Raw genomic sequence first — 12838 nt, forward strand, 5'->3', positions numbered from 1 at the left:
TTTTAGGCAGCAAAGAGGAGTAGTAGCTTTGTCTTTTTGCTGTAGCATGGAGAGTGGCTTAGAGAGGGCAAAAGTGGACGTGTGGAGACCACCCAGGAGGCTGTTGCCATGACTTAGGTGAGAACTAACAGCATCTTGGAGTTGAGTGGTAGCAGTGGAGGATGAGAAGTGTTGAAAGAATTGAGAGACAGCCTGGGACTTATAATTAATGGACCCTGATGAATGGTGAAAGTGGGTGACAAGAATAAAGGGAAACTTAAAAATTATTCCCATGGTTCTAGATTGTGTAGTAAATGGATAGTCATGTGATTCACCAAGACAGAGATTGTTGAAGTGGCGAAGATTTGCAGTGGAGGCATGGGGTGATGAAGCTGAAGAGTTGAATTTTCAGTTGACTCTGTAGTGCCCATAAGTCATTATGAATGAGGATGACTGGGAGTTCTGAGCCTGGGAAATATCCACTGGGTTGGCAACTTAGTAGCCACCGAAGTAAGGGGTGATTCTGGTGGACTAGCAGGGGTTGATAGGCCAGATTAGATTAGACTGAGGAATGTTTGGCAAATGAGGAAATAGATAAGGAGCAAAATAACATTTCCCAGAAGATCAAGTTGGAAGAAGAACTGCCATTTATGGAGCGTCTGGATTGTCCAGAGAGACAATGGGCCAGGGCCAGGAGGGTGGCGAGGAGAAGCTTGGCCCTTGATGATCAGGGGAGGGACCTGCCAAGATACAAGCTCTTTGGCTGGTGGATAAACATAGCTGCCATTATAGGACCGAAAAGTCTGGGCAGCCAGTTCGAATTCCATTTTATAAGGCTGGCATGAGAATGTTGACTGTGCAACCAAAGGAAGTGTGTTCAAAGTGTATTCATTGTTGCATATGTGTGTTTTCAGGAGGCTAAGAAGTCCCGCTTGCCAATCCTAATAAAACCATCCCAGTCATTAAGAAATACGTATCGTCTCCCTGCCACCCAGGAAGTGGTGACGCAGCTGCAGAGCCAGATCTTGGAGCTGCAGGGGGAGCTGAAGGAGTTTAAAACTTGTAATAAGCAACTTCACCAAAAGTTAATTCTGGCTGAAGCAATGATGGAGGGGAGGCCAACGCCCGACAAAATGTTGCTGAATGGTAAGCACCAAGAAAAATGTATTCCCTGTGAGCTAGACAAACGGCTCAATAGAAAACTGCTTGAAATGTCAACCTTGTTGTTTAGAATTGCAATAAGTTTGAGTATAAATTTCATGAATTGCAGTGATTAATCTTGACTCTTGACAAATGCACAACAGAGGGAACACAATAAGGAGAATGAATCCATTGCTTTCATTTTATTCTGGAGTCTGGATAAAGGGAACTTGTAGTGCTCATAGGTCTGAGGGGGCACTGCTGCCTTCACTTAGGATTCTCTGCAGATGCCCCAGTTGTGTTTGGCTTTGTCTGTGGACGCCTCTGGCATGTGACGTCAGAGGTATGCAAGTGAGGATCTACTTTGCAGAGTTCTCTGGAATGTCCAGGCCAACTTGGGGCTAATTCCAAACCTTACTAACCTTGTGTCTTCCTCTAGAAGTGACCCACTTCCCCACCCTCTTTGAACCTGCTGGCTCTGCTCTCCTGGGAAGCAAGACAACAGAAAGCCCCTGGGTTAAAATGTCCCTAAATAGTTAGGATCCAGAGACTTGGAGGAAATGTGTCTAGTGGCATCCTCTAGTCTAGGACAGTGGTGCTTAGAGATTTTGGACCAGTAACCCTTTGAGAATCTGAAGAAAGCTGAGGGCCCTCCCACAGAATGATGCAGGTGAGCATATAAGTAGCATTTTACATCATTTTCTCAGGGCTCATGAATCCACAAATGTGCATATGTTGACTCCTAATTTTGAACTTCTATAAGCAGATGGCAGCAGCACCATAACAAGAACAACAAAAGTAACCTTTTATTTATGTATTCATTTCCTCTGTGTGCCAAGCACTATTCTAGGCACTGAGGAGAGGGGAGTGAACAAAGCAGATGAAGTCTCTGTCTCTGTGTCTAGCTTACATTCTTGTGTGTGTGTGGGGTCGGGGGGAAGACAGAAAGCTGATAAGCATACGTATAACATGTGAGAAAATAAGTGCCATGGAAAAGAATGAAGCAGGATTCGGGTGTGGGGAATGTGGAGGAGGGGCAGGATTTGCTCATGTCACGAATGCTAGAGAGCCCCCGTGGTGAAATGGCATTTGAAGGGAAACAGGGGAAATGAGTGCTCTAGTCATCTTGGGAAGAAGGAAAAAGGCAAAGGCCCTGGTGCTGCTGTGAACAGGGAAGATGAATGAATAGTAAGGAGGCTAATTGTGTGGCTGGAGTGGAGTGAGGAAGCGGGAGAGTCATAGAAGATGAGGTCCGGGAGGCAACAGATCAGGCAGGCTCTCAAAGGCTGTCCTAGGACTCTTTTACTCGGTAAGATTGGAAACTTTTGGAGGGTTTTGAGCAGCAGAGTCATGATTTGACTTGAGCCTTAAAGTAGGGGTTGACAGGCTGGGTGCAGTGTCTCATACATGTAATCCCAGCACTTTGGGAGGCCAAGGCGGGCAGATCATCTGAGTTCAGGAGTTCGAGACCAGCTTGGCCAGCATGGTGAAACCCCCGTCTCTACTAAAAATACACAATTAGCCAGGCATGGTGACATGTGCCTGTAATCCCAGCTCCTCAGGAGACTGAAGCAGGAGAATCGCTTGAACCTGGGAGGTGGAGGTTGCAGTGAGCAGAGACAAGAGTGAAACTCCATCTGAAAAAAAAAAGAAAAGTAGGGGTTGACAAACCACAGCCTGTGGGCCAAATCCGGTTCACTTCCTGTTTTTGGAAATAAAGTTTAATTGAAACACAGCCACACCCATTTGTTTGCATATTGTCTGTTTGCTTTTGTGCTTTGATGGCAGAGTTGAGTAGTTACCATAGAGACCCTATGGCCTGAAAAGCCTAAAGTATTTATTATTTGACTTTTTAAGAAAGGTAGTCCAACCTCTGCTTTAAAGGATCACTTTGGATATGAACCTTTGGAAGGATGGAGTTGTCATTCACTGAGATGAGAAAGACTGAAGACTGCATGAGAGGCAAGCATGAGGGGGACATTAGGGGTCTGGTTTGGACATTTGAGATGCCTGTTGACCATCCCTGTGGAGATATCAGATAGGCAATTGGAGACAGATGAGTCTGGAGTCAAGGGCAGAGGTCTGGATTAGAGATACAGAGTTAGGAAATAGCAATATATTGGTAATATTTGAAGCAATATGACTTGGAGCCATAGCAACCAGGTCCAGGAATTGAAACTGCGGCTCTCTAGTGGTTAAAGGTTGGACCAGGAAGACCAGCCAGTGAGGTAGGAGGGGTCCAAGAGAGGATGACTTCCCAGAAGCTGAGTAAGGAGGGGATTAGCAGTGTCAGATATTGCTATAGGACAGGTAAGACAAGGACTGAGGATTGACTTTGGGATTTAACAATGTGGAAGCCATTGGTGTCCTTGAAGGGAGGCTGTTTCCATGGAGTGGGTGGGGTCTGATTGGCATGGGTTCCAGAGAGAGAATGCAGGAGAGAGATTGGAGACAGCAAGCATAGACAGCGCTGAGGAATTATACCGTAAAGCAATGTAGAGAAGGAAGGTGGTTAGGAGCCACATTGTCACCAAACCTCAGGGGATTCAGTGAATCAGGGGACCATGGATGATTACAGTAAAGTGAGGTCGGTGGTGGTATAGTCTGGAAGCATTAGCTGCAAAGGTGGAATTTTCAGGGAAGAGAGAGAATGATCTAGAAATGGCAGTGAGGAGCAAAAACACTTACACACTTTGGGCCCATGATATGAGAGCTATGGGAAAGAAATGACCACAACTTTGAAGGCTGCGGGAGAAGCAGTGGCCTTGGGGTCATCCCAAGTTCCCTTAGAGTGATGGGGAGAGGTGAATGTTCAGACAGGATATTGATGTTCTTTGGGACTTGCCAATGAAGGGAATGAATACCAGGGTGGGAGGTTGCATCAGATTAGAGGATTTCTAGAGTGGTTCAGGGGTTGGAGATGACTCTGGAGTCTTGGACATATTGTGGTATTAATAAAACAATCACCTATTACTTACTGAGTCTTGCTGTACACTCTAAGTACATGATCTAATTGGGTTCTCTCAACAGTCCTTTGAGGCAGATACAGAAATTACTACCATCTTATAGTTAAGGCAGCAGTTTCAGAGATAAAGTGACTTGGCTACAGTCACATTGTGACCAACTTCAATCAGCCTGCCTAATTTCAAAGCCCATGTTCTTTACTGTTTCACAAAGCCTAGTATGTGATACTTCTTGTATGCATTTTATGGTGATCCATAGCCAAAGGTATGTTTCCTTTAATTTTAGGTTTTCTTTTGGGTTTACCATAGTTGAGGTTTCCAAATAAGAAGAGCTTTGGCAGAATTGCTCTTCCCTTACCACCTCCTTATCTACCTTCTTCTAATCCATTCAACCATCATCCAGGCATCTTTTCATTCATTCAGTGAACATTCCAGCCTCATGCGCTAGGTTTCCAGCCTCATGCGCTGGGGGTAGGAGAGAAATAAATCAGATACAGTCTCTGCCTTCTGAGAGCTCCCCGTCTGGTGTGGGTTGGGGGAGGTGGCAGTTAACTAAATCAGTACAGGGTTGTGGGGACCTTCATGGAGGAAAAATTTTATGGCAAAGGTAACTCAGCTCAACAGAGGCCCTGGCACTTTCCCCATAGCTTGCCATTTTTTAAAATTCAAATTTAAATTTTTTATATTTTGTAGAGATGGGGATCTTGCTATATTGCCCAGGCTGGTCTTGAACTCCTGGCCTCAAGTGACCCTCCTACCTCGGCCTCCCAAAGTGCTGGGTTATAGGCATGAGCCACCACGCCTGACTCCTAGCTTGCCATTTACACTCAATACTGTTTTTATTTTTTACTGAGACACCAGGGTGCCTCCACCCCAGGTGCTACCTCAACAGTTGCCCAGGAGACCCTAGGACCTCTGTCTTCTTGGGAAAAATGGGCACGAATTGATAGAATTCATTTTCTCACTCAGCTTTTTGAGGGCCTGGACTTAAACCATTTCAGACAAGCTGCAGTATATTTATGCTTTTTATGTCCTGTTATGGCAGCTCGATAGATTAATTTTATCTTATAAATTGCATTTTGCCTCCCCAGTGTTTTTATTTTCCCTGTTGTACCTTTGTGTTCTTCTCAGTTGCTTGGCTAAGTTTCAAGTCTTACGGTTTTATTTATTTTTCTTTCTCTTTGTGATTGCCTGTAGCTCAGCCCCCTGTGGGAGCAGCCTACCAGGACAACCCAGGAGAGCAGAAAGGAATTAAAACCACATCTTCTGCCTGGAGAGACAAGGAAATGGACAGTGATCAGCAAACAAGCTACGAGATCGGTCAGAATTCAATCCCTATGTGTACTGAACACCTTCCATGTGCCAGGCACCATTTGGGATGTTTCATCTAAAATTATTACTAAGCCCATAGCAGCCCTCTTGGGGCATTATTATAATTCCAGTCTAACACATGGGAAGCTGAGGTTTTAAGAAATAATTGACCCAGGGTCACCCAGCTGGTAAGTAGGAGAAGAGTCAAAGTACAGTAGGATGTCAGAGCCCACCCGTCCATGTGTCAACACGCTTCTCTACCAGGTGGTGGGCTGGGTTCTGGTGGTTCAACATGAAAAGACACAGCCTGCTCTCAGGGACCCCACAGGTCAGAGGAGACAACCATCCCAACAGCCTGTCAGTATTCAGCGCGGGGCTGCCTGTTGCTGAGGGGTGTTCAGTGTTGGCCTGTGTGCCCAGGAGGAGTGGGTCAGAGGAGAGCCTGAGGCTGAGACTGGATTTGTGGGGTTTGCCAGGCAGAGCAGTGAAAAAAGGTGCAGATATGTGGGTGAGGGCACAGGCAAGTTGTATTCCTCTCTTTTTAAAATTATGAAGTATTAGAAGCATACATAAGCACAAAAGATAATATAACAAATACTCATGTTCTCATTCAACCAGAATGAACAAATGCCTACATTCTTTTTATGTTAGATATTTTTCCCCATTCATTAAAAAAAAAAAATCACTATTAATCAACTCACTCTGTTAGAAATAATTGTCCTCAAGAATCCTAAATTTGTCATGGGATGGCCATGGGAACACGAGTCTCTGGAAGAATACTGAGTTGTGGTACATACATTGTTTCCAGTGGTGTATACTTTGCAAGGTCCAGAGTCACTGCAGTGAATACATGTTCACATGTTTCTGCGTGTTCTGGGCTTTGAGGAGAAAGCTGCTCTACCAGGCAATAAAGTCCCCCTTAACTGAATTGTGGAAAGTTGTAGAACTACAGTATTTCTTATAATGCAAATATTCATAAATGGTCTTGGGGACATCTTTTGATTTCTTCATAGTCATTAATACAAACTTCTTAACTAATTGACAGCTTCCCCTTCCCTGTCAGTACTTCCCTTCATTACTGAACGTCTTTCATTTTTCCGAATGTGCTTCCAGAACTTTGCACATGAGCTGCGTCTGCCTGAACTTCCACCTTTTAATTGTTGCCCAGCTGAGGCCGGGTGCTGCGTGTTGACATCTTCACTGCTGTTTCTTTTTCATGAGGCCCTTGACAGATACTTGGGATGTGAATAAAGGATTTTACAGGCATCTTGGCCTTCACACTGAGGCTTAAGAACTCTTTCTGTCTTTGCTCATGCACCCTGGTACAGGAGATTCCATTGCAGGAGTGTTACTTTGGGAAGCAGCATTCAGAGCGTTAGAGGCAGACTGCCAGGCTTGCAGGAAGGGCTCTACTGCTTACCTACGCTGGACCCTAAGCAAATTCTTAAGCTCTCTAAGCCTCAACCTTCTCTTCTGTAAAGTGGGGATATTAGTGATGCCTCATAATTACTTAAGGAAAGTCCTGGGAACTAATCTTTATTTCCATGAGTGAACACGCTTCTTGTCGTGAAGTACAGACCAAACTCCATTATCTTGAGGTTGTTACAGCAAAGATATTTTCTTGTCTTGGAGGGTGATTCACTGGAAGAAAGCCTTATTGAGAGAGATCTCCCTCCCCAGCTCCCCTTTCTCTTTCTTGTTCAGCCAGAAGTACTTGCTGAGTACATTCTCTGTCGCAGGCCCTGTGTGAGATACTGGAGAAACAGACATGGATGACACGATCTCCACCCTCAAGGCTATTATTGACTAATTATCATAGCAAAGTGTGTACAATAAAAATACTGTATTAGGAATGCTTCCTTTAGGTCAGGTAGCAGCTGCTTTCTAAATGAAAATCCGTATTTTATGGTATTTGCATCATGAACAGAGACAAGAGTGTACCTAAAGACACAAGGAGCAGATGGCAGAATCAGAAATTGGGACATGCAGTCTAATGACGATTTTTGTGTGAATTTCTTTCTGAGAGATCTCTGAGGTCACCCAGTCCAACCCCACGTTGTTGCTTCTGTAGCATTTTTCCAGGCTGGCCTTTGCATGCACGCCTCCGGTGAAGGGCATCTCCTGTCTTCGAATGGTTAGACGATGTTTGTGTTACTTGGATTCCTTCACTACTGTGTGCCAGATACTGTGCTAGCCTTTTTTTTTTTTTTCCTTTTTGCAGATATTGTTCCATATAATCTCTACAAACAAACATATACACACAACTTTTCACAGTGAATGATGTTCTTTCCATTTTACAGATAAAGCTACTAAAGCTCAGAGAGGTCAAGTAACTTGCCTATGTGGCAGAGCCAGAGTTTGAAACCATGTGTGTTGAATTTCAAAGGCAGGTTTTTCTACTACATTCTGCTGCCCCTTAAGTATTCAGACAGCTCTCTGTATTGAGCAGAACTTTCCCTGGGCAGCCAGCAGTGTGGCGTAGTGGTTAAGAACAGAAGCTCTGGAGTCAGGCCTGAGCTTGAAGCTGCACTACAGCCATATGAGACATCTCTTTCCACATTTTAGACACGGGAAACTGAGGCTCTTGGATAGTAAAGTCACTTGCCTCAGGCTGTGCGACCTTCTAAGCTTCATATTCTTTCTGCTGTACCACTCCACTTCTCAAACAAGTTTGGCTGCATTTCTAAGGGTTTAGCTATTACTAGCTATAAGGAAATATTTCCTGGCAGTGTTGTGAGTGAGTGAAACACCTTACTAAAAGGGATGTCAGGGTATCTCCTGGAAGCCGTTAGACATGGACATAAGATGACTCTCACATGTCGTGGATATTCAGAATTACCACTCTTTACTGTTGCTTCACAGTCTGTCAGTGTTTCTCACACTGGCACTGACTTCTGGTCTGGGTTACGTACTGTACTAGATGCCGAGAATGTGAAAATGAAAGGCCACATCTCTGCTGTGAAGAAACGTGCAGTCTGGTGAGGGAGAGAGGCATTCAGATAATTAATTGCTATGTGAATCAACAAATAAGCCACTTATAATTTTTACTTTAGCACCCAGCACATAGTATATTTGTTTTGAGTAATATGCATAAGGTGCTACAGAACCACAGCGAGTTGTGACTTTTGTATAGTTTGGCAGTGGGCTTGCAGAGGAAGGAAAATTAGCTCTGGGTGTGGAAAGAGTTCATTAGGTAGGAGTAGAATAGAGGGCTGAGGGGGTTCCAGGCAGAGGGCACGGCTCATGCAAAAGCATGGAGGCATGAAACAGCAAGCTATGTGCAGAGAATCATGGTTAATTTTGTAGGAAATCTCCACAGGGGTGCCAGAGATATTCCTGGAAAGGTTGCCTGGAACTAGATCGTGGGAAGGTCTCATGTAGATAGTGGGAATGGAACTAGATAGTGGGAATGTCGATGAATTTTAGAGGGGGTGTATGTAGGTTTATCACGGTTAAATTTACTTTTTAGAACAGTCACTCTGAGGAAGAAGACAACTGAGGGGTAAGAGGGAAAGACGAGGGCTTTTTCAGGGAGGCTTGTTAGGGAAGACTGAGGCTTTTTGAGGGAAGTGTGTTAGGAAATACCAGGGCCTTTTTGAGGGAGGCTTGTTAGGCCACTGCAGTGGTCTTGGCTTGGCTATGGCTGTGAGGAAGGAGAGAGGGGTTGGATTTTAGTAAAAGAGATACTGACATAAATGTTTTTGATTTTCAGGCTCTGAGATTTGCCCACCTGATGACCTTGCCAGCTTGCCATCATGCAAAGAAAATCCTGAAGATGTTCTGAGCCCAACCTCAGTAGCTACTTACTTGAGTTCCAAGAGTCACCCTTCTGCTAAAGTCAGTGTGATGGGGACTGATCAGTCAGAGAGCACTGATACCTCAAATGAGACAGAATACTTAAAACAGAAAATCCATGACTTGGAAACTGAGCTGGAAGGCTACCAGAATTTCATATTTCAGCTTCAAAAGCACTCCCAGTGCAGTGAGGCCATTATTACAGTTTTGTGTGGGACGGAAGGGGCCCAGGATGGCTTGAGCAAGCCCAAGAGTAGTTCTGATGAGGAAGAAATGACCTTTTCAGGTTTGCACCAAGTACGATATGTGAAACACATGAAAATCCTCCATCCGCTGGCCCCAGAGATGATTGATGGCAGGATGCTAGAGAACCTCAAACAGCAGCTGGAGGAACAGGAATATGAGCTGCAGAAGGAGCAGAATTTGAACATGGAACTTTTCAGTGAGATCCATAATCTGCAGAATAAGTTCAGAGATCTCTCACCTTCCAGGTACATTCCACCTCTGCGGTCTCACCATTTAAGCCTGTAGTCCCCCAGTATTGCCACTAGATGGGAGCCCATGAGCTAAAAGAGAACGCTGCTCTATGATAGGTAGAGTGTGTTCTGGGGAGGGCTTGATGGTGGTGGGGTTCAGGCAGCCAGGTCCTGTGGAGAAGTGAGAGGTGAGGCCACAAAGAAGAGGAACAGCGACCACACACGTGAACATCAGTTACAAGTCTTGGGTCCTCTGGAAATTGGCAGGGCCGATTTCGCCCTCCTCGAGTTGGGGGCTCAGGGTAAAGGTTTCATACTAGTCACTTGGTGAGTGATAGAGCCTTTGCTTGAACTGCAGTGTGTGCTACTGGACTCTGTTACTGGCTTTTGCTGTGCTGTGAAACTAAAACTGATGTCTAGGCAAGGTAGGAGGAATATAAATATTTTCCATATCTTTACCCTTTAAGGTCATCTTAGAGAAATAAGCCTGTGTTGAAAGAGAAGAATTCTTAGGTCACGAAGATAATGCTTTATGGTCATAGATATATACAGTTTTGCTTCATGAGATATGGCAAAAATGGGATCATTTGTAAAGTTGACCTTCATTTGTCACTAATTTGAGTCAAACACATTGTTCTGAATTGTCAGGAGCCAGGATGAATTTTTCAAGACTTCCCAAGCAGTGAGATTGAAGGAAGCTTGTAATTATTGAAAGGCTGTTGTCTCAGGCCTCTGGTTAGGCACTTTTCTTATCTAATCCTCAAAATCACCTGAGAAGGAGGTGTTCCTAAACTAGTTATTATAGGTAAGGAAACTGAGCCTCGAAGCAGCTGTGGTGACTTGGCAGGGAATATTCACAGAGCTGGTCAAAGCCATTGCCAGGGTTCAAGCCCACATTATCCCACTCCAGTACCCATGTTTACTCATGTTGCTCATGAGTTACCCATGTTTGCCTGTGTTACTCCAGTATTCACATGATACAGGCCCCCACCTTTAATGCTGGGATCATGTAATCTGCGTGTGCACACTCTATGTTGAAGGCGACTGCCAGCCCATGTAGTGTTGTCATTTCTAGGAAGGTATGTTGAACTGAAGTGTCAACATCTTTGCCAAGCTACTCGCTGGAGCAAGGTTACTGTGGCCAGTTTACCTGAGTCACATTTCCCTTAACCTTTGTAGTTACTCAGTGCCTTTCTCTTATGGGCTCACATAGGAAAAGATGGCACATGGTGGTAAGAAGGTAATATTGCATAATGATCTTCAAAGTGAGAATCGTGTTTGAATCCAAAATCTTTACCACTTAACTAGCTTTGCAATCAGTTTCTTCTTCTGTAAAAGGGGACATTTATACATTTTGGAAGACTGAGAGGATCAGATAACATATAAAGCACTGAATTCAGTTACTGACAGGTCCTAGACCCTCAGTAAATGGTGGTTAGCATTGTGATTATTCAGTGACATTTCGTTCAGGAGGAGAGAGTCCTATCTTTTTTTTCCTTGCCGTACACTTTCTTTATCACACTTCATGAGAATTTTTGGTAGGTCCTCTGACCCTTGGGGCACTCGTTTCTACAATTCAGAATAGTATTTTTGAAGAGTGTTTGGAAACTAATTGTTCGCCTGAGTCCTTGCCAATCTGTACTTTAATTGGGGGCTTTATAAGGTTACAAATGTTGCAGAAGAATCTTTGTTCCAGCATTTGTTGGCTGTGTGAAATCAAAGAAGGGGTGACCTTGTACAGTTTCAATTTTTCTAAAAGTATATATACTTGTACAGCTGCAGGCTTTTAAAAATTGTACTCTGTCATTTTTCCAATTAGTGTTAAGGTCACAAAAATTCAATTCTAAAATGGTCCAAGTATTTTCTTTCCCCTCTTTTATCAGATACGATTCATTAGTTCAGTCCCAAGCCAGGGAGCTCTCCCTTCAACGGCAGCAGATTAAAGATGGCCATGGCATCTGTGTCATCTCCCGTCAACACATGAACACCATGATTAAGGCATTTGAGGAGTTGCTGCAGGCCAGCGACGTGGATTACTGCGTGGCCGAGGGTTTCCAGGAACAGCTGAATCAATGTGCTGAGCTGCTGGAGAAATTGGAAAAGCTATTTCTCAACGGTAAGTAGGGTGAGGTACGCGAGTCCTAAGACATCAGTAATTGACCCAGGACTTCTTGGAGGGGCACAGGAGGAGCTAACTCCTTGGCCTTACTTATCTCTTTCCCCTCTGCCTTGATGAGGTGACAGCAGAACCACACTGGCTGCTGCTTCCTTCCAGTGACCACTTCCACGTGGCTTGTGGTCGGCACTGTTACAAACCGGGAGTCCAGTTTAGACACCTCAGGGGCCGGACTGGCGAGATACATGAGTGAAGCCAGCCAGGAGTTGCTGCCTCTCACTCAGCAGTGGTCACATGGTTGCCAGTTCTTGCATCTTACAAATTTTCCAGAGAAGATGGGATTTTTTTTTTTGGTGAAAACTTGTGTGTTTTAAATGTTGGCAACCAAAAAAATCCAATCAACCAAGCACAATTTTTATCAGTTAAAAAGTGTATCGAAGAGTTAAGGATGGCCAGGGGAAGGATGAAAGAAACCTTTGCTATGTGCTAGGCAAAATTTTCAAAATTTTTTTTTGAGACTACAGGAAAGAACTCCCATTTACTATGCACCCAGCTCCATCAGTTGTTAGCATTTGCCACATTTGTTTTATCTTTCCCCGTCTGTACACACACGCACTCTACTATTATCTTTCTGAGCCCTAGGAGAGTGGATTGATTGATGCTATGATGTTCCTTTCTCCCTGGATAATTCAGGGTGTGGTTCCTCAGACCAAGGACATTATCTTACCTAACCATGGTACTATTATCACAAGCAGAAACAGTGTTGTCTCATATACTATTATCTAATATACAGCCTATAGTTGAATTTTTATAATTAATTCAATAATGTCTTTTATGACAGTTTATTCTGGATCCTGATCCTGATCCAGGATCCAGTCCCCACATTACATTTAGTTGTCATGTGTCTCTGGTCTTCTTTAATCTGCAGTAGTTCCTCACCCTGTCTTCTTTTCATGATGTGAACATACTTGAATAGTTCAAGCTAGCCCCTCACTTTGGGATTATCTGTTCTTAAGACTCAATTCATGATTAGATTAGATTGGTTAGATTAGATTGGC

At 44.1% G+C, this 12838-nt stretch overlaps 1 protein-coding gene across 4 annotated transcripts in view; it reads left to right on the forward strand.

Moving 5' to 3' along the window:
* CDK5RAP2 (CDK5 regulatory subunit associated protein 2) overlaps positions 1-12838 on the forward strand; it is a 185775-nt gene that overhangs the window by 127662 nt on the left and 45275 nt on the right. For all 4 annotated transcript variants that reach the window (XM_025359182.1, XM_025359184.1, XM_025359185.1 and 1 more), the window contains 4 exons: positions 894-1125; positions 5280-5402; positions 9106-9679; positions 11548-11780. In XM_025359182.1, the coding sequence (XP_025214967.1) occupies positions 894-1125; positions 5280-5402; positions 9106-9679; positions 11548-11780 (1162 nt within the window). The remainder of the gene's footprint in view (positions 1-893; positions 1126-5279; positions 5403-9105; positions 9680-11547; positions 11781-12838) is intronic.

This window comes from Theropithecus gelada, chromosome 15, assembly GCF_003255815.1.
Source record: "Theropithecus gelada isolate Dixy chromosome 15, Tgel_1.0, whole genome shotgun sequence".
In the NCBI taxonomy this organism is placed as follows: Eukaryota; Metazoa; Chordata; class Mammalia; order Primates; family Cercopithecidae; genus Theropithecus; species Theropithecus gelada.